Source organism: Larimichthys crocea, chromosome XVII (genome assembly GCF_000972845.2).
Source record: "Larimichthys crocea isolate SSNF chromosome XVII, L_crocea_2.0, whole genome shotgun sequence".
NCBI lineage: Eukaryota > Metazoa > Chordata > Actinopteri > Sciaenidae > Larimichthys > Larimichthys crocea.
In genome coordinates, this window is record NC_040027.1 from 20,257,057 (window position 1) to 20,279,586 (window position 22,530).

Below are 22,530 nucleotides of genomic sequence, written 5' to 3' on the forward strand. Positions count from 1 at the left end.
CTCATTTCCCCACTGTGTAAACCTCCTGTTCCATTTCCACTATTTAGTTCCTCTCAAAACAATGGCACAGATCTTACTTCGACTCAGCTTAGTGAAGCATAATCTCTACAGACAGCTATTTAAATCACATAGATATCCTGCTGTTTATACATTGTGAAGTTATTAACAGTATTTACAATGACGGATCAACACCACCAGTGTCGCTATGAGCTTTGAGCTGTCATTATAGAATAAAGTCAATGAATCAATAAATAAAAATAAAGCCGTTTTCACTTCTGTGGATCCTACAGGAGCTGCTGCTGACAGGACAGCTGTTCTGAGGACAGAGTTGTCCCAGTAACAGTCAAACCAAAAGCTCCCTTTAGCAATTACACACTGCGTCTGTGTTGCTTTTAATGTAGATTCCCAGTAAGGCTGTAAATGGCAGCAGAAAACAACCAAACACAGAGAACGAAGTAGCAGGTGACACTCTCTTCTAGTATACTGTAAATCAGGATACTGCTAAATACCCAGGAAATGTTGTGGAATTAACTTAATGAATTAATTAGTAGCTTTGTGCTGCACCTCTCGTGCAGACTTGACAGGATACTTACACTTACAGGCGCAGACAGTTTATGCTTGGCTGTTTGATTATGTCTACCTCAATGTTAAGAAATCCAGCTTCTCTCGACGTATGAATTTGTTTAGCTAACCCTCTGTGATAGCTCCCTCTCTTCAGTCAGCTTAAAATATTACCTCTGAGGATCAGAACCAATTAGATAAGCTGTAACACGGCCCTCAAAACAAATAATCATAATACTGCCAGTGCTGTAGTTAATGGTGCAATTAGGAAGAGGGGAGAAAAGGAGAAAGGGTGATTGTATCAGCCCATCTTGTCTTTTATCTGGTAGGAAAATTAAGTAATAGTTAGTGGAAAATGGTTTCGGGTATGTGCAAATCAGCATATGCACACAATACATCTGATTTTGTCTGACATGCCGTAAAAGCCTTCACATTGTTGCTGTTCCTACTGCAGTCGTCACCATCTTAGTTAGCCAGATGATAGATCTCTGGTTTTATGGTCCCCTTGAGAGAAACAGCAAAGAACGTGTGCAGTGAAAATATTGAGCAGTATAAAAAAAAGGGATGTTGTGTAGTTGAATAAAGCACGAGATGAAAGCTATTCAACTCTCTTGAGCATCAGCCTAAAGTCCATTAGACTGCTTAAAAGCCATTAATTAGACTGCTGTCAATAAGTGGAGAAACTGCTATGAATGAACTGATCAGAAATCCTCTTGAGTTGATGATGCTGATGGTATCGCTTGTGCAAGCTGCACCTCCTTGATTTCAAGAAGGTCTCCACTAACACCTCAATCATTTTTGCACAAGCTGAAATAACTAATACTTGATTTGCTTATATTGTGTGAGTACCGAGGAGAACACAAATAAACCAGCAACGCTCTGACTTAGGAGGAAGAAAGGATAATAAAATAATGAGAATTTCCCCCCAGACGTTGGTGGAGACAATAACTAAGCTTGAATGAGTCTGAATATTGGATTTAGATTTGTCTGATAACCTTAAACACAATGGCAAATGAATGCTAATGCCTCTCTATGTCTGCTGTATAAGTAAATAAGCCTGTCAGCTAGCACATTCAACAACTTTACATGGAAATAAAATGTCAATGTACAAGCTTGTTGTGCTGCACTAAGGGGCCAAAAATAAGCAAATTAGTGCATTAACTTTAACTGAGCATAATTCCAAAACACAAAAACTAATTTTACCCACAAAACTAAAATCTTTGTTCTATTTGCAAATCTATGATTTCCTCCAAATGCAGTCAAACATTATAATTATTATGAAACATTTGGAAAAGCCACCTACATTTCCAGAGATTCAAGTGTGTGAGTGCTTTCTCTATTGTCTGAATTAATTTCAATTATAAAGAGGAGAGACATCCAATAAAACAATCAGTGGTGATTACAACAGGTTCAATCCCCTTTTGAGAGTCATTTTTAATGTATTTTTATTACCCTACTTATGGACCTTGCTGATTAGAATGACCTAAGCTGCATGAACTCAAGTTATGAAATACACTTTTACAGTTTCTCTTTTTAAAAAAAAGGCACACAATCAATAATGTCTCTATAGTTTCTGATTGACCATTCCCATTACCTCTGACACCTTAATAGTATATAATGATAATGCTGTTGCGCTAGAAACTAGGGAGCTATGGGACCATAGGTTAAGTGGCTTTAATTGTAGCTTCCAACAGTGACAGAAAACACCTGGAAGAACATTGGTTCTGGCCCCGTCCTCCTCTACCCAGCTTTACTGAGTGTGCCAAAATGATGTGAATAGAGTGAGACTCATTCAGAGAAAGCCAGTGAATCATTATATATGAGTATAAATATATTGTCCATACAATTGTTCGTTATGTGGTTCCTGGCAGGAGTAACTGTCTGAGAAATGGCAGGGGAACCTAAATCGATCTAGCGCTTACTGAATCCATTTCGCAAATTATGTTTTCATACTGTCTGAGCAGGAATGCCAACACAATTAGCTGATATATGCGTACAGCCAGTTAAATCTGAGTATAACACTGCCAATAAAACACCAGCCACATGAACAAAATACAACAAAGACCAAATAAACTGACTCAGAAAGGTGCCATGATCATATTCCTGACTGACAAAAATAAAATAAGATGGTATAAATATTTAAACACCAAAATCAATTTGCTAGATATGTAAGGTAGAACAAGTCAATTTCTTCACACGAACATGGTTAGTAAAGGGCTGAACAACAAATAGTCCTCTTCCAGAAGATGGAAGCTACTAAAATGGACACATGTACTGTATATATGACCTTAAACCGTGACTCTATATTGCCACAAGACTGCTCTTTAAGTCACTCCAGTTCTTATCATAAAACAGCGAGAGGACTTGGTTCATCGATGGTGCATTTATGTAAAGGGCATTCAGAGTGTATTTATGTACTGTTTGCATAGCATTTGTAGCCTACATTGTATTCAATACTGAGGCACTTAACTCACTTGTTTATGGTCTACCATATGCTAGAGAGATTGAGACAATGAAATGAAAAAGAAAGAAACAGTCCCTTGTGGGTTGTATCTCATCTTTTGGTATCTTGTTTGCGCTAAATATAAAGAATAATTACAGAAACACTTGACTTGTGTACATATACTTCATTTATGTTGTGGTCATTTTAGAAAATACACTTATCTGCTTTCTTGCTGAGAGTTAGCAGCACAGTCTCATGCTGAAGCATGTAACAGACTTGCTTATCCAATACGAGACACCATGCCAGTGTATGATGGTACCAGCAGCAGTATGAAGAGGGGGATGGGGGAGGGATGGATGGATGGATGGATAAACTGCATACCAGCAAGCTTTATTTTCAAAGTGTAACTGGATGTTGAGCATGTGGTGAAAACGTCACACTGTCACATATAGGCGCTGCAATGGTGGACTGGCTTGTGTATTGCACACTTTGGCATAATACTCGGTTTGAGAAGATACCACTCTCATGTCTGTCTTCATCTCTGCTCAAAGGTAACAAAATCCGCCTACCAGCGCCTCTAAGGCTCACTGATTAACAAGTTGTATCTCATCTGGCACTGGTAGGATGGAATTTTTTTTACCTGCAAGAAAGCGAATAAGCACATTACCCAAAATGTTTAACTGTTCCTTTCCTTTTATTGTCAGGAAAAAGTTGAGGCAATGAAAACAATGTTTTATGACCAGGAAGGAGGATGAGGTATTGTATTGTATCATGAGACAAAGATAAAGGCTGAAACTTTATAAAGTATCGACCATTATCACAACCATTAGTACAACCAGACGTGTACCACAGAGCTTCACCACAGAGGTCTGAAAAACACCCACACGGAAATGCACAGATGAAAACATCAAGGCACAGCTGCTTCCTCTGCACTCCACTGTGGTTGCTGAACACAATTATTAAAACCATACTACCAAGAAAGTTGACTGTGGTCTGATATAATTTTCCTACTTAGCTTTTAAGAGGCTGGTTGTTGATTAGCTTTAGTCACTGAGCTTTCACACTGCCATTATCTGAAACATCCAATGTGCGACTTTCAAAGCTGTGTGGTGCCTTTCCAGAGGCGAGATAAAACCAACCAGAGAGTGCGAGTCTCTCTGACAAAATCTGAATCACAATTTTAGATAGGCTGAGTTGTTTTCCGTCAGGTGTCTGCAAGGTTGCTAATGAAGACTGAAGGAGAGGCTCAGGCAGGCGAGGAACCTTCTCACACCTGCTGCCCTCAACATCCCACACAACTGCCTGATGACACATCATATTTCACCACATCCTCCCCTCAAACCTGGATGTCAACCTGGTGAATGGCCAAACATGTGTCAGGAAGTGCTATGTCCCCTGAATCTGCTCTAATTGGTGATGTGTTTGAAAGGAAATCAGGGCTAAAATTTGAGCCACCTGAAAATAACCGTCATGTTTGCAGCAAGATGCTGGAGATACAACCACAATATTAAGAAATCCAGAGGATGGCTTAAAGAGTCCATAAGAGGAATCAAGGAAATACATTTAATGTCAGAAATCTGATCATTTCACTCACCGTAATTCACAAATATCTGATGCCTGATGATGGCTTAAAAGATCAAGTTGCTGTCCTTTTTTTTCTAGTTACCAACAATATTTCCTATTACTTAAGATTTAAGTATGAAATAATATGACGATAAAACAGTTACCAAAAAAAGTTTTTCACTTTTCTACATTTGTGTGATGCATTTAGAGTTTGAATTGGTAAGACAAACTCCTTTAGGACTTCCCACTGCAGTGGAAACTGAGTGAAAAGACCAATATTCTGTACACACATATGACTCAAGTGACCCCACCTTATTAGTATTCAATCATTTTTTGGTCACACTGTATGCTGTGGGTTATCTTGCTGCTTTGTTTGCCTTGTGCAAACAGAAGAACAAAGACCAACTGAACTGAATAGACAGCTCATCCCTGAGTAAGGAACACTGACTGTTATAAATACTGTAGTACCTTTGTGACTCACAGTATATTAAAGTGTCCAATATTCTCTTGCTCATCTAAATTTGAGCAGTGACTCTCAAAATACAGCCAGTGAATACTGTTCTGTATCACACAGAGTGCATTACGGCATCGCCAACATCTACATTATGAAATTTGCAACTTTTCTATTACACAGTGTGGTGCTTTACAGTGACTGAACAGGAGCAACAGATATGCAAATGTATAGAGTGTGATAGGTAAACGTCCATTCAAAGAGAATACAGATGACATTTATACAGACCAGGTTAACAAGACTATAACATAACTCGAGTGAAGGAGCAGATATAAGCACAACGATGCTTCAACGATGCTTGTCAAGGTAACAATGAAATTTCATAATGTAAATCCCTGTATTTGAATTATCCACTATCAAACATTATCTCGTTATGTACTCGACTTAATATCCAAAACTTATTAAACTTATACAGATAACGGATACAAGGACAATAACTAAAGCAGTAAAACTGTTCTACTGCATTTTCCTAATCTCCTCTGTTCCTGGAAAAAAATATGAACATGACATTTTTTTTCTTTGCAGATGTAACACCTTGTGTACATGTGTCAGTGTAAATACTAGCATGTTTTGCTCATCCTGTATATGTGCTGTTAATTCAGTTTGATTCTTGTCTGCTTCTCATTTTTTGAGTGTTATATTTAATAATTATACAGTGTATATGTTCTGTATGTATTTATGTCATATACACTTTTTCCACTTGTTTATTTGCAATTATTTTGCACACCCTGCACACTTGCTACATACTCTTCCATAGTTTTTATTCATACACTGCATCTCTACTTAATACATTGCACCTTGTGGCGATGTACTTGCCATTGATTTCATGCATCAATCTGATTTAGTACTTTTTTTATATATGTTATTCTGCAACAATGACAACCTAATTTCCCTGCAGGGATTATTCATTCAGGTTTTATATTATGATTATATAAGCATTGTGCCATGAACAATGGAATAAGGAACATTATTAAACAGTATATAATTCAAGGTATTTATGACATTTAAAAGAGTCACTTCTCTTTAGTAAAATTCTTTAGTAATTTATTTGGGCATTTATCAGCATTCTTTAACTTCAGCCAGGTATATCATGACATGTAACCTTCAGACGATGAAAAAACACTTCTCAAATGGATCCTACTGCTGTGATGACCTTCTAAGATAGACCATTATATAACACCACTGACACAACAGATCAGTAATGATCAACACTGCTAATAGGCCCACCACACTGTTATGGTCAAATCATTGGAAGGTAAAGACATCTCATGAGGTTTAAGATAAGGAACTGTCATGTGATGGTTCATGATGCATTTCAAGTGCTGTAATGATCGTTTGGGCATTATAATCTGACACATAAACATATTTGAGAACTGTATAATGCAATAAAATAAAACAAGATATCACAGCAGTGTAAATGGAGGTAAGAGCAGAGTAGAACCACTGTCATCAATCATTAGCTTTTGTTTGTTTTTCCAGGTCTTGAATTCAGTGTTGATATAGTAATATTTTTCAAACAAGAAATGATTTAGTGCTTTAGGGGAACAAAGAGGTGAAACTGTACTGTGCACTCTCTCTGATGTCTGATATGTGAACATAAAACATAAAAAGTCAATGATGTTTAGATGTTTAGCGAACAAGGATGTCAAAAAAGGTGTTCAGATAGATACTTTAGGATTGCATCACAGGCAGGATCTGATTTCCACCTCAGCAGCTGATGGATGTAAAAACATGCTTCACTACACATTTTGATGATTTCTGTTGCATGCATGCTCTTCGGTTCAGACAGTCTCACCTCAGTGCAGCCTGAATTGAATAACATATTGATATAAATATCAAATGATTGAATTTAAGAAGTAATTGAATTCTGTGGAAAGGAATGGTCAGAGCGTAACATCGTGAAAAAAAAGGCTTTTAGTACATAATGTCTGCCCGATTACATAATTGCATTCCATCCTTACATATATATAATAAGTAAGATTGGTGGTTGGTGGTTGCACAACTAGCTGTGGAAATACTGTAAGTATCTGGTGTATTCATTACAGCTCAATGTGAGGCCACTACACTACTATACACAATAAATGAAATCACTGTCATGCACTGTGTACCTGTAAACAAACCACGTTAGTGTAGCATGTAGTTAGGCTACAGTGTATAATGCAGCATAGAACCATCTATTCTGTCAAAGTAGCATTGAACTAGACCTTAGAGCAAGACCCTGCTCACTTGGGGCAGCTAAAGAATGACAAGAGAACGGGGAGAGAGAAGGTGGATCACGTGCAGCAAAAGGCCACAAGTCAGAATCGAAATGTGGGCCACAGCAACAAGGACTGAGCCTTTGTACATGAGTGTACACTCTACCAGGTGAGCTACCAGGGAGCCCAAATCACTTCCAGTCGTTCGACCCAATACCAAAGCTTAATGTATGTGTCTCATTAGATCTTTTTGCCTCCATTTGTCTGCCTTTGCCTTAGGTGCATTGTTATCAGTTGGTTCCTAAGGTTCCAACTAAACCAATGATCGCGCATTTGACATTTCAGATTGCCCTCAGCTCAGGATTAATTTGTTTTCGTTGCATTAGATTTTGTACGTTCTTTCTGTTCATGTGTTTGTCAGTAGTTTAACAGAAAGACTGACAGAATGTGGCAACTGCTGAAGAATTAAGTATTTCTTCTGAGGCTGCAAAAGATATGATTGATTGTCTTTGCGAATGATGAATCACCATTATTCAGTATTTGAAATATGTAAGGAACATGCAGATTGTTTCAGTTCAAGAGGTACAGGCAGGTTCAGTTCTATGCTGAATAGAGGCACTAATTTATACACCATGAAAACCAATTTGCACCCTTTCCAAGGAGAGCGATGTTATTCAATCAGGACAATCAGAGCACTTGACAAGAAAAGACAATAACAGGGAAGTATAGCCAAACTAGATTGGAGGTGGTAAGTGACAAACGTTAATTTGATTAAATAATTAACACTCCAAAGAATCAGAATTGATCCAAGCAATAGTACATTTGCCCTTATTCAAAAGGAGATAATTTGATCACTTCTAGCATAGAGATGATCACACTACCTGTTAAACCACCAACCAGTAAATGGGTATAGTATGAGACTGCATGCCGGCACTTTAAAGGCTCAACTTTAGGAAAGAGAGATTTGAGGTGACAAAGTCAACTGGCAACACGGCATTTGCCTCCAGCAGCCTGTCATCTATAACAAAAACAATGATTATTCAAACTGCCTCTTCCTTTATTGTCAAACTCCCAAGACTTGAGAAAATGGGCTGTTTAACTCCCTCTGATGGATTAGTTTCTTTAAATAGGACAGTGACAAGATGACAGATGGATGACACAACTAAATCATGATCATTTAGTATCTAAAACCTCATCAACAACTTGTCAGACACCAACTTCCTTTCTATTGACTGCAGCAAATGAAGTCTCTGTCTTTAATTAATTCCTCCCCCCTTGGGGTAATGATCGTTGCCTTTGAGATTGGACCGGGGACATTTCTTTTTCTACACTTGAAATTTTTATCATTATCTGGTCTAAGGCCCACTTGTCAATTAGCATAACCTTATTGAAGTGTGTCTCCATGTGGTCCTTATACTGACACCTGCTCTGTCACTCTGAGCAACACTGAATATGAAGATTTGAATCTTTTTGTCTCAGTGTAATGACTCAGTCTCCTGTCTGCCTCATACTGTTGCACTGGTAAAAGCCAAAGTGAACAGAGGTTAACTCTCTGTCACGGTATTAGTACATTGCTAATTTGGTCATGTTTTGTAGGTTAACTAAGTATACAACAAGCCAAGGTGAGTGGAGTTGAAAACATTTAGGACCAAACATTTAGAGAAAAAAATGGATGTGTCCTCCACAGTCTCCTACAGTGGAGGCTAAAAATGACACATCTCATTTAAAAAATAAGAAATAATTACTGTTGAATTGCATTAAGAAACATGTTTTACATGTTTGTTTTCCAGCTGTCATGTTACAAGTCACATAAAGCTCCACAACCCTGCACTATTTCATTGACTGAGGGTTATCAATGAAGATTCCTCATTACAAAAAATCTCTGCACCCAGTTCCTCTGGGTGGCACACAAACATAACCTCTGCCAAAAAAAAAAGAGCTTTAGTTGTCGGATAGTCGATAAGCTCAACACAGTCGCGTGTTTTTAACAAACACCTGTTAGAAAATATCATTACGGAGGATTTTCTTACCTAAAAAGAGAGAACTCGTTTCCATTTCGTTCACCTTTTCCACAGAAAATGAAAATGTGGCAGCAGAAACGACCACGTCCGACGTACTAACCCCCCTGCCAGTACAGAGAGAGAGGAGAGAGAGGGGAGAGAGAGAGAGAGACAGAGGGAGGGAGAGCCGTGCCAGGTTATTGGCCAGGGAGGATCGGGGGAATTGGAGCAGTTGCCAGTTACAACACCTTTTATTGACAGGACCCAAGAATACAATCAAAGCTGCTGTTATATGACATACTCGACATCTTAATGACGTTTCATGTAACCATGTGTTTAGTTCCTCGTGAATGTGAAGCTCATAAACAGCAGAGCACAGTACAGGTAACCTACATGTTGCCTTCTGCATGGTCAAACAAAGTAACCATAACCTGGAAACCTGGATGCTCTGGCTCCAGGCTGCACCGCTGCACTTTATATATTTATGACTTACCTGTTAACAGTGAGCACACATCCTATCATCAAACTATTTCCCCCATTTTTACGATGTGCACTCCATTTGTTGCCATAGGGACAGAAAAATCCGAACTCGACACACAACACAAATCAGGCCAAGGGAGAGAAAAATGAGGCAATATCTTTAGATTAAAGATGTGTTCATAGTGGGTTTTTTTATTATACTTTATATACTCCTGTACTTTATTAGTAGTAGTTGTAATTGTAATAGAAGCAGAACAAGAAGAAATGTTGTTATTAGTGCTATTATTATTGAATGAGTGGAGTGTTCAAGGTGAAGCAGCTCATTGCCTGTACTTGTGTGTCTCTGTGTGTTTGATACACACTCAGTCCGCTGGATGGCAGTAAATGCACAGACATTGTACTGAAGCAATCTGCTCTCTATGTAGACTCCTTGTGTGTGTGGCTGATGATGATGATTGGCGACGATTTTCGATTAATCTCTGCTCTAACTTTTTTCTTTCTTTCTTTCTTTTTTTTTTTTTAATAAACTCATCAGTATTTGCAAACCTTTTCCCCAGCAGCCATTTTAACACGCAATATCAGGGTAAACACAGGTGTTTCCAATGATACAAATTAAGGTTCAGTTCCATTCAGGTCGAACAGAGTCAGGGTGCATGTTGGCTCGCTGGAAAGTCGGAACCTTAATTAGTATAATGTTAAACACCTGTTTTGACTCTACTATTATTCAGACAAAGCAGAGCAGTTAAACTTGCAAATGTACTGTACGTATTACATTAAAACCTTCTGCACTGAATTTGGTGTTTTATTTATTCACAAGCTTATAGTTAGTTAGTTTTTCTTATTTGTATTTTATTGTATTAAATCATAGTGTAATTTGCCCTTGTTTGACTCATTTTATCACCAAAAAAAGTCAACTCAATCAAAAAAACAGAAAAGAGGGGAAAAAAACTAATATAAAGTCACATATAGACAATTCAATACATGTCCAATATCAACCAATATGTACTTGAACTTTGAACTTACAATTCATTATCATTATTATTATTTTTCAGAATCAGAAATACTTTAATAATCCCAGGGGGAAATTTCTTTTGTTACATATCAGTATATAAACAAAAAAACCTATGTACACAAGTCTTATATATATCTATATATATTATATATTATATCTATATATATCTTATATATATATCTATATATATATATATATATATATATAAAGATCACATTTAGTTAAATAATGTGCAACCATTATTTGTGTCAGATTACAGAAGGGGGGTGAAGATTATTCACGATTATTATTGTTATTATTATTATTATTATTATTATTATTATTATTATTATTAATATAATCAGAATCATTTTTACTAAGGAATTTGCCTGGTTGCACTTGTATTATGTACATAAGATAGATAGTACACAGAGTGCACAGTATGAGTACATTGAATTACAAGTGGTGATATTTACCTTTTTTTTTTTTAAGTTAAATGTAAACAGTGAGAATAAATACTTTATAATGGGTGTACTATGGGTGTACGTGTGTGCGAGCTCGCAGGGGGTGGGTCTTTCCCGGAGTTTGACGTGGCCCAACTCTCGCGATATTTCGGCCTCTCGGTTACCGACCCGTCTTGGATACCCCAGTTTCACCGCTGAGAAACATCAACATAGTAACCCGGGAAAGGCAACCTCAGAGGCGGGTAGAGACATTTCTCTCTAGGAATCTCACCGCCGACCTGGATATTTTGTTCCCTTTTTTGTCAACAACAACAAGAAGAAGAAGAACAAGAACAAGAACACGAACAATGGCTGCATGCCGCTAGAAAAAGTTGCTAGCTTAGTTTGGCACAACTGTTAGCTCAACGTTAGCTGGCTAACGTTAGCTAACAGCTGAACGGAGCTGAAGGAGTCTGGAGAAGTTTGGGATTTTCTTACTGCGACGAAGTCACCATGAATGTGGACAACTAGACACGTCGGATCGTTTCTCTAAAGGTATATGTTCTGCCTCTTCAAAGAGGCGTTTAACCAAGTTAACTCACGACTTTCCTGTCAGCTAGCGTCAACATTAACTCTGTCTCTGTCGCTCGAGTTGGCGGCTCCGACTATCGCCTGGACCGCAGACACTGAGAAATAAGTGTCGGTGAAGTTAGATGTTATCATGAGTCGCTGACACATTTTTTTTTACGTACAACGAGGGTATTAGAAAAAAAGAAATGTGGTTGTTTTAAAAGTTGCTGTTGTTTCACAGTGATTGTGTTTTTTAAAAGACGGAAATACCCTGATTGTTGGTTCACACCCGAAAGTAGATTAATGACGGCTTGTGTTGGACGAGTAATTCCTGGACGGGGACACACTTTGAAGTAGGAAGTTACGTGTCATTTAGTATTGTTATAGTTAATTATGTCAAACACAAAAGACAGCTTATCTCTTGAATAGCCCTTGTACAATTCCCGGTGTATTATCAGTTTGAAGCAACCCTTTTTTTCAGGCTTTACAAAATAATAATTCAAATTATAAAGTCGCTGAATTGAAGGTAAACCTCGCAGCGACGTATCCGGGGACAAAAGAGCGATGTCAGGCGGGTGTAAACTCCTTTTTAAAAACACCTTTTTACTGCGATGCAGTGAGTGGGATTAAAGTTAAAGTCAATACAAGCCCGTGTAAAGTCAAAGATGGCACAGTATATCTTCCTCGGCTCTGACGGCTGGGTGTTTGTTGAAGCAGCGCTTTGCACGGTGGAGACTTTAGTGGTCGGAAGCTAAACTGCAGCGGTCCGTACGTGCTGACGTCAGTGTTTTTGTAATGTGAGCGCTCAGCCGTTGGGAGCAGCACTGAGCGGCTGTTGCCGAGCAACGAGGCGTAGAAGGGATCGCGCGACATCTTGGATTTGAGTTCACAAATCAGCCACACACTCCCAAGTTATGTTTCTGTCACACAAAGCTGCCAAGACATTTTATTTAGTTGTGTTGATAGGTTGCTGATAGCTTCACCCTTTATCCCACCAGTATATACTTTTCAAATAGTTTAGTTAACGACCTCCAAATACATGAGTTATGTGTGTGTGTTCACAGGAGCTGTATACCTGTAGTATTCAGAAATACTTTATTAATCCCCGCAGCGAAATTGTTTTTGTTACAGCAGCTCCCAAACGGTAAGTGAGATAGTAAGTGATAGCAAGAAAACAATAGCAAGAGAGCAAAACTTTAACCCTATACGATATCCTATTTTAACACTATATACACATGTATAAATGACAGTTAAATAAAACTAGTGACAGTAAAATAAAAACCAAGTAACAGTGAACTATGCGATATGTAAGTCTAAACCTTATAAAGAATTTAGTCTTTGAAATAAATAACATTATTGGATCAAGCCTGCTGTTTAAATTTGACTGAATCAGCTGACATTGGCACCAAGTTTGTCATATAAAGGTTAATTACTAACTACTAGTCGGTGTGTTGTATGTGTTTTCTCTCATGCTGGTGTAAGCACTTTTCATTTTCAGGTCATACTTTTTGTCAAAAGGAGCTAACGCCAGCTTATTTCAAGAGTCAAGGTGACACTGAAAGTGTTAGCTCCCCGTACGACATTATTAATGTTATATACGGTTTGGTGGCGTATCATCATTGTATCCGCTTTTCGTCTCCTACCATGTGTTTTGGATTCTGATAACAGGAAAAACACAGACCTGTCCACTGTCTGGTTTAGTGAACATTATTTAATCCACACTGTCTCATAATCAAGGTCGTCAGTGTGTGACTTTATGTTAAAAGGGGGCTGTTATGTAACTTCTTTTTATGTAAGCAGAGATCATCTTAGTCTTATTCCTGTTTGCTCTCTCAGCCTGACATGGTCTCCTCAGGGCTGTGTCACTTGATTGCTATGAGTAAACGGCATGACCACACATGACTCAAGGGGTGTAAATATGAGTGAGTATGCTAGACTTGCTTTGAAATCCATAGTACAATAAACTTATCAAAGTGGCCACTCTTGTTTCAGGGCGATGGTTTCCCTATCAAAAACAAACTGGTGAATTTAGCTCTGCCACTGACTTTATCAGAGCACAGCACCCGCCTATACTCTTGTATTACAGGTGTTTTAAGTAAACATCACATGACTGACAAACTTTAGTTTTACTTGCCTTCCAGCCTTTGAGGAATGTGTTGTTGTTGAACCTGTTTTAAATAGCAGTGTGACATTAGTCTGCTCTCAACAAGCTGTTCGGGTAGTTTCGTGTGTTATAGTAGGAAATAACTGGTCACATGTTGGACCCGACGAGCAGCTGTAGCTACAGACTTTTGCCTCTTGCGCTTATTTCTGCCTGAGTCATATTCTTGTTGCGAAAGTGCTTGATGCATTTTGTTTCTGTATGTTGTTCCTTCTTTTATTTTATGTTAACATGTTTGGTTTTAGCTGCCGTGTTGCTGCCTTTGTCTCCAGATTCTGTATATAATATACAGTGTAAGGATACAAGAGTGTATACTTATATTGACGTTTTGCGTTGATCTCATTTATGTCTCTCTTATCTTGGCTCAGTATTGGTTTTATCATTTGCATATGTCTTATCTTGGCTGCAGGTGAATGAGGAGATGAGGAGCAGCAGGAGGATTGAGGTGTCTGTTAAAAGCTCTGCTCAGCAGCTCACAGATCACAATATTGGTACAGGTATGTTTTTAAAAAAACAAAACAAAAAGATGACATTCAGCTGTAGTTGTGTTTTATTCCAGAGTTGGTACAGTGTTTTCACAATCACCTGATTTGAATTCTGAAATTCATAATTTAAATGTGCGATAAGGAGTGTTTACATAGCAGGAGCTTCTGTGTCACCCGTTGTAATGAATTTTATTCTCCTTTTTCAGAGCTGACAACTGCATGGAAAAGTTTGGCTCAGTCAAAAGCTGCTGTAAGTACACCCGGAACAGTTTTTAGATTTAAAGTATCGAATCTTCATCTTCAATTATTTAATCTTCACATAACCCAAGGAGTCTGATGTGTCTTCTCCATCTGTAGTTGCGGCATATAGAAAACCGTTTAGAGGCAGCTCCAGGGACAGGGGTTCTCATGGACTCTGTCATGGACCCTCCCAAGAAGAAAACCTCCAGGACGGTCCGCTGCAGGGGTAAGTTATTGCAAAATGTAAAGATATATTTAGCAGATATCATTAGAATTGTTAAATTCTACACTAAGATGCTTATAATTTAAACTATAATTATTTCAACATTGCTCTCTCTATCACAGAAGGACAACAAGCTGATAACAATAGAGGGTCTTCAAAGCACAGGAGGCGTAGTCAGCAGAGTCCAGAAAAGAGCAGCTCACGCAGCCCACTCAGAAATACCACCCAGGACAGCAATGTCCGCAGGAACAACAGCGTGGAGTTCAGGGAACCGCTGGCCTCCTACAGGTATAACTACTGCACTTAATGCATTTTTGAAGCATCCTTAGCCACCTCTGTCTTGATACTTGGCTATATTTGGATAGGACAGTTTTCTGTCACAGGACTGGATATTCAGATAACTTCAATAATATTATTTTTTTCCCAAATCTTTAACAAAAATATAAAACTAAAACTATACTGGAAAGCGTACAGCTTTTATTTAACATGCATACAAAAACAATGTCATTAATACTAATTTAAATGACATAAGACACTGTTTATCTCCCTATATTTTCATTGTAATCATTGCATCACCTCATTGTTTTGGCTTGATACACCAGGAGAGCTCTTTCACCAACAGTCAGTCTTCAACGCTCCTTACTCTTCAAGACTTCCATTCAGAGATCATATGTTCTTGACATCTCCTTTGACTAGCTCACAGATACTTCAGTACCTCAAGGCTGCAGTGTATGGGGTGATACTGCAAACCTATTTGTTTTATTTTGTTTCTAGTATTGTCACAGTATAACAGAATTACAAATGTTGATCATTTACAGTAAATAATATTAGTTGTGTGATTGTTTTATTGCTAAAAAATGTCAGTATTTTATCATAAAAGCTGTATTTAATATTTTTCCTGACAACATATGAAATGATGACAAAAAAAACAATGTGACAGTGGTAAAGGAGTTACTCTCAGTGATGAACGAACAGAGAATTATTATCTGAATCTGCTGCTCCCCTTGGTGTTACAGAGCTTTATATTGAGTTTCAGTTCATTTTGAGCTGTCAGACCAGCAACTTTATTATTCAGGTCACACTCTCACTTTAGCGTTGTTTCAGCAGCAGCAGGCGGCAGCTGTTGTTTAGTGAGAAAGCACAGTTGGCAACTACGTGGTGAATATTGTGGAGCATTTAGCAGCTACCCTCAGGACCTGGTAGAGTCCAAAACCAGAGCTAAAGGAAAATGAATATTGGATTTGCATTCACCACTGACCTGAAACACGACTCTAAATGAATGATGATGTTGTTTTGAAATTGCTGGTTGGGTAAATAAGCAGCTGTTTGTTGACAAGTTCACAAGATGAACATAAGACGTGACAATATGTCAGTGTTCACAACTTGTTTCCGCTGCCCCCAAGTGGACAAATAAAATCACTCATTATTGTTATAAATAGTTTTTTTTATAGTTTTCATTTTTGGAGTGACGTCTTGTGTGAATATATCATTCCCTCCTTCTATATGATTTGGCTACCTGTAAATGTGCTCTTCCATACACGTAATGAGTGGTAAATTAAGAGTAAATCATGTTAAATCCCCTTCCTGATCCTATGTAATCTGGTTTGTCTCCAGAGAGGCCACCCCTCCACCACATCCCTCCACTCAGCTGGAGGCCTACAGTCTGCAGTCTGTGCCAGCGTCTTCGTACCCATCGTCTTCACCTCCATCAGATCCTCTGCTCAGCCAGCTGGTCTACCAGAGAGACAATAGGGACAAGCAGACGGACAGGGACCTGGACAGCACACGCTCCTCGACCCTGGAGAGCACCGAGGTCCGCTACCTCAATGACCAGCCAGCCTTGGTCACCCTAAGGACTATTGGAAACCATCATATGGGTGTACGAGTCCCTACAGGGGAGGGGGCTGAGGAGGAAAGCACTCCCAAAGCACAACTTGGCAAGGACAGCCACGAGTCAAGCCCATGTCTAGCTCAAACGCCAGGCTCCATACGCAGAGGGGACAGCACCCCCTCCACCAGCCCTGGCTCAGCTTCCCAGCGGTTAGAGAACCTAAGACGACATCAACCTGATGATAAGCTGGAGAAGCTCAAAGAGCGTATTCGCAGGCAGAGACAACATCTGGAGGAGGCTGCAGAGAGAGAGAAGCTGCTGGGTTATCTGGAGCAGCCCATACCCGTGGGGAGTAACAATGCTGGTACTAGCAAGATGCCCTCAGCCAAAATACGGAAAGTAGCAGCTGCACCGCCTGCACCTATTTACAAAGGTACCATTAAAGTAGGGTGTATCCCAAACCTAAACGTTCTTGTTTGTTTGTTTGACATTTCGTTAAATAATAATAAAATATGAGATATGTTTGTGAAATACTGATTTTACCCCTATAGAAGGAAAAAGGATGCCACAGCTCATATTTTCAATCACTTCACTCTCAGGTTTCAACAGTACTGAAACAAAGATACGGACTCCTGATGGGAAAGTTTGGAAGGAGGAAGAATTTCATAACCTAAGCAGAGAAATATACAGAGACCTGTCGAGACAGTTTGCTGGTAAGCACAGTACTCAGACATTTTCCTTTTATTGCTGCCATTCCTTATTTGTGGCATTTTCTGCTGTGGTCAGGATGTCACAGATTTTTTTCATTAATGTTTTTGACCTGGACTTGTAGTTGCCATTCTGAACTCTGTTTCATGAGGTAAATGACAGTGATTGATTTTCTCTGACATGCATAGGTCCTTGTGTGTTCCTGGGCTTTCGTCCAAGTTTTAAGACCCTATGGCGTAAAGTATAGAGCTGTCTGAAAGACTGCATTAGCAAGCTAATGATTGCATATGCATGCATGATATTCTGACCATCTGCAAGGAAGACAGGATACAGTTGGATTGGTGAAGGGCTGCTCAATTAAATTATTAACACAGAGTTGTATTTATCAATCAGAAGCACAAACCGATACCACATTGTGAGTTAAGTATGCAAGTATTGCATAAGTGATTTTTGACTTTGGGCACAGGGCTCACTTTTCAGCCAACTTTTGATTTAATTAAGAAAAGTTTGTTGGGTTATGTTGCTTTGTGGCTTATTCCTGAATGTGTCTTGTGTGTACAGAGAGCACCAGATCCAGGGATCAGCAGAAGGAACAGAGGGCAGACAGGTCTAAAGAGAGGAGGCCTCCCAAACCAGTCAGAAAGGTCCACAGAGCTGCCTCTTCGTCTGACCTAAATGCAAAACCAGGTATAATAATCCTCTTATCTATTTTTAATTAGTGACAGTAGAAAAGCTAAGCATGTGGAACAGTCTGATGGGATTTTATCAAGGATCAGTGCACATGGCCCAAAACTAAGAGCTTCAAATGTTAGACTATCTGTGTGATTTTGAAGGTTTTTCTCAACTGGCTTTGCTGTGATAGTGTTTGTCCTCGTCAGCTGTATTTCTGCATACATTTTATTGTTCTTTTATCCTGCAGACATGCTCTTGCTGATTTGGCAGTTTTCATCTCTTGGTCTTTTAGTATTTACATGCAAGCTAAACATAACAAAACTAAATAATCCAAATATGAACTCTTTGAATCCAAATGAGTTAAAAACATAAATGCATCAAAGAAACTGCAGAAAACACGGTGTTCAGACTACAGTATTTGATGTGCTCTTTCCTGTGTGGGTTCTTGTACATGAACCAGAGACATTTCTGGCTTCTGACACCGTGTTAAGCCTTTAATCCCCAAAGAAATGTCCAGTATGTTTGACATGCAGTTTGTAACTAGCAAGTAGCATACATGTACCTTCATAGAAGAATTATTGCTACATAATATGGTAACTTGAGAATAGCAGACCTCTCCCTCGCTCACTCAGAAAGATGCCTCCTAAGGCACACATCCTCATGTCTATGTCTGTGTACATCTGGACACAAGGAAAGTCACTTGTTTGATATATATAATGATGCTTTGACACAATCACCCCAATGAATGATTGAGTCTATTCACAAGACTCATTGAAATACTCAGAACAAGACAAAACAGATGAAATCTGGATAATCCTAAGCGCTTACTGTAAAATATCTCTCTTCTGCTAAAGCTTTCATTCACTCTGTGCCTGGTGTCTGCTTGCATTCCTTCCAACTTTTGTGTTTGTGTCTCTCAAGTCTGACTGGTTTCTGTTTCGTGCTAGCGCGGCACTATAAATAGCCCTCTGAAATCTGTGGCTAGGTTCAGTTGGCTCATCTACCCAGCACAAACAGCTGCTTGGTTAGTGGATGTACAGCTTCATTACCAGGAATTTCTCTTCAGTAGAACACACAGTCACAGTGAAAAGTGTTGTAAACATTATTCCAAGTAAAGAGGCAGTGTCGAAATATAATTTCCCAATGCTTACAAACCACAGCACCACAAACGTAATTCTACTCATACTAGGCTGGTGGCATAAAATAGAGCAGCATTGATGGGGAAAGCTGTGTGAAATGAAAAAAACAAATTTATCTACCGGAAAGTTACTAAGGCCAAGGAGGACTATATACTTTGTCAGAGATTTGGGTAAACTGTAAACCAGGGTAATTTGTTACATCACCTTCCACGCATAGTCACGGCCTCTATAGATATCTATATATCTATATCTATATCTATATCTATGCACCTTGCCTATCAAATGTTTTTCTTTTATGTCTTCCATTCTCTAAGCTGTGTGTGTATTTGTGTTTAAGTGAGTCTGCTCTGGTTGTGTGGGCATGTTTGCACATATGCGTGCAGTCAAACCATATTGAATTGCAGTGCCGTTCACAGGCAGATTACACAGCGTTTATGTTCTGTTTCTCAGCAGTGATAAGTCCTGCATCGTGGCGAGAGGGCCAAAAGCTGGTAAAGATGGTACTGGGTCCGGTTCCCAAGCTGCCAAGGGAGGACAGGCCCCAGCCAACTGATGGAGTGAGCAGAACAGGTGGGACTTAAGAGACCTACTGATAACTCTTTGCACCCAGTATTATGTATTATTATGTTGAACCTTTTCGTGATACCAACAGCCAAGTTAGCTACCTAAAATCCAGTCATCTCTGCTGTAACCATTTCTCCAATGGTCATCTTGCACATCTTGACCTACTAATTAGTGTGTCAGGACAGAAATGATTATGAGTAGTCTACTGGACTTTAAAGAGCCACTCAGAATGTGTCAGCAAGATGTCAAAAATGTTTCCTCTGCTTAATCACAGACGCGTGAATTAGATTTTACTCTTGACTTTCTACCCAGCCCCTCCCGTCTTTCAGACACCTTGTATCTTCATTTTGCTTTTTTTTGTTTCCTCATGTTGCTATTGAATTTCACCTCTAAAATTAAACATACATTTCTCCTCTGGCTGCTATTACCTGTGACAAGGTTTAGCCATGTGACTGGATGATGTTATAAAATAAATGATCATAAGTTTGTTACAGAGGTTTTACATGTCTTGGATGCACAGTTTGACAACTAAGCCAGCCAAAGAATATCAATAAATAAAGAGCGTTTGGCTGCTGCTGTTCAAACACAGCCTCTATCTCTGAAAGCTGCATCTGTACTGGGCACCACTGACCGTAAGAAATAGAGATTGACTGACTCTTTTGGTTGGGTGTACAATCAAACGTGGCCTGGTTTCCAGCGGTTGCTCCCAGTACAGGCAGCATACACCCGGGTAATAGCAGTGTGAGGCAGGGAGATACAGTGAGGCTCACTTTAGCCATAATCTGAAAAAACACTGTCTACTGTAAATCTAATCTTTTCTCATTTTCAAATTGGCTCAGAGTAGAGTTGCCATGGCAAGCCTGCCACCCAAGTCTCATTTAGTATGCATACACTGTCGAGATGTAGTGCTTTAGCTTTGGACTTTTATTTTTTGTCACTTGTTGGAGCATCCTAATCTTTTCAAGCTGTGATGAACCTGTTTATTGCAAATATCGATCATAGATAAACAGACACACTTTATAGGATTTTATAGCCTACTACTAACGTGTCACACACTCATATCTCTGATTTAAATTCAATATTTCAACAAATTCAACAAAGCTTCCACTTCTAAAGTCTTGGTTTAGCATTGGAGCTGTTGAGCAGTATGTGTGTGTTTTGTTTCCACTGATTGGTTGATTACCAGTTACGAACTGTAACATTTTACCTTTCTTTAAATGTCCTCCAGCTTCCCGTCATCGTTCCAGTTCAGACCCGCGCTCAGAATCAAAACCCAGGTCTCATCCTAACAGCACAGAAAGGCCTCATAGAGGATTTCGGGGACAATCCAAAAGCCAGTCCACAACCACATCGACCCTTTCATCTGCAGGTCAGGACAAGGCCCCAGTGGGTGTAAGCGCAGACCTGCTGTCAGCAGATATCCAGGGAATACTCGATGACCTCCAGCTAGAATGCAAAGCAGCTGAGAGGGAAGAGAGGGCCCGTCAAAGGTCACGGGGTGGGAGCAATGGTAGGAGAGGCAGAGGGGGATCAGGGTCACAAACGAGGACTCCTGTCTCCGCTTGGGGAACTACTGTAGGTAGCTCCTCAAGAGGCTGCCGCAGTGCCAGCCCCACTTCACACCGTCCAGAGACTACCAACATGGCTGATGCAGGAAACAAAAAGCGTCACTATGACGCAGATACTGTTCGCCAGTACATTTCCAGACAACAAGAGGAGAGAAAGAGGCGTCATGCAGAAGAGAAGAGGGCACTGAGAGAGGAGGCAGAGAGGAGAAACCAAAGGTTGCAGGAGCTCTATAGAAAGCAAAAAGAAGTGGTTAAAACAGTGGCTCTTACCAGTGAGGCCCCTGTGGCCCCTGTACAAAGGCGACTACAGGAAACCTACAACAAACTGCTGCTGGAGGAGGCCCAGCTGGGCGAGGAGGCCACACAGACGCAACCAGCTGCTCCTTCTAGTCAAACGGTATTGGTCACTTGTTTTATTGGAAAGTTGTCATGTGTAGAATAAGTAACTAAGTAAAATAAATAATCAAATTCTGATTTTCTGACATGTGTATTAATATGTTGTCTGTCACAGAGGCCGATGTACCAGCCCTCAGGAGAGTCCGATAAAGAGAACAAAAGACTGGAGGCACCGCAGAGCCCCTCGAGCAGTGACAGGTCTTTAAATGATCACCCACCTCCACCATTATCCAGGTACGTGCACATATACACATAAGCTTCCCGAATAATAAACCTTCTGCACTCAGATTTACTGACACAGATAAACAACAAACAGCTCTGGGAAAGTACATATAATCTGGTGTCTTCTGGAAATTGTGTGTAGGGAGACAAATTCTAGGGAATCACCTGACTATACCAAACAGAGAAACTGTTTGTTCCCAGATGGCTGCTTTTTATGAACCTTGCAAGTGGTTTAGAGGCTTTATTGCTCTGCATTTTAGTACAGGATTAAAGGAAAATGCTCTTTTATAGTCAGTGATCCTATTTTAGCCGCACGAAAGAACATCTCCGTTAAGTGTCTAGAAATAAAGGTGTGTGTGTGTGTGTGTGTGTGTGTGTGTAATGATTTTACTTGTCAAACAGATTGTAATCATCTTTTTCTGTGTATATTGAGTAATTAGAATTATTCTGATTTAGAGTTTTCCATCCAGTTCCAGTGTATGCTCTATCCTGTTCAACATGCTCTTTACCACTCAGTTACTGTAAATAACTTAATAATAAATAATTATTATGAATGGCCGTGAT

The 22,530-nt window shown here is 39.4% G+C and overlaps 2 protein-coding genes across 4 annotated transcripts in view; one reads left to right on the forward strand and one right to left on the reverse strand.

The window, feature by feature from the left end:
* cacna1ea (calcium channel, voltage-dependent, R type, alpha 1E subunit a) overlaps positions 1-9,850 on the reverse strand; it is a 94,855-nt gene extending 85,005 nt beyond the window's left edge. The window contains exons 1-2 of the mRNA XM_027290347.1: positions 9,767-9,850; positions 9,304-9,398 (exon numbers count right to left, since the gene is read on the reverse strand). The gene's annotated coding sequence lies outside the window, so the exon portion shown is untranslated. The remainder of the gene's footprint in view (positions 1-9,303; positions 9,399-9,766) is intronic.
* A 1,489-nt stretch (positions 9,851-11,339) lies between these two features.
* The window catches only part of cep350 (centrosomal protein 350), a 32,042-nt gene continuing 20,851 nt past the window's right edge, over positions 11,340-22,530 (forward strand). For 2 of the 3 annotated variants that reach the window (XM_019256833.2, XM_010743840.3), the window contains exons 1-11: positions 11,340-11,742; positions 14,328-14,415; positions 14,610-14,653; positions 14,761-14,869; positions 14,989-15,154; positions 16,481-17,130; positions 17,297-17,410; positions 17,967-18,092; positions 19,667-19,786; positions 21,009-21,745; positions 21,860-21,978. In XM_019256833.2, coding sequence (XP_019112378.2) covers positions 14,340-14,415; positions 14,610-14,653; positions 14,761-14,869; positions 14,989-15,154; positions 16,481-17,130; positions 17,297-17,410; positions 17,967-18,092; positions 19,667-19,786; positions 21,009-21,745; positions 21,860-21,978 — 2,261 coding nt within the window. In that variant the 5' untranslated portion in view covers positions 11,340-11,742; positions 14,328-14,339. The remainder of the gene's footprint in view (positions 11,743-14,327; positions 14,416-14,609; positions 14,654-14,760; positions 14,870-14,988; positions 15,155-16,480; positions 17,131-17,296; positions 17,411-17,966; positions 18,093-19,666; positions 19,787-21,008; positions 21,746-21,859; positions 21,979-22,530) is intronic. The other variant, XM_019256834.2, reaches the window with a different exon arrangement.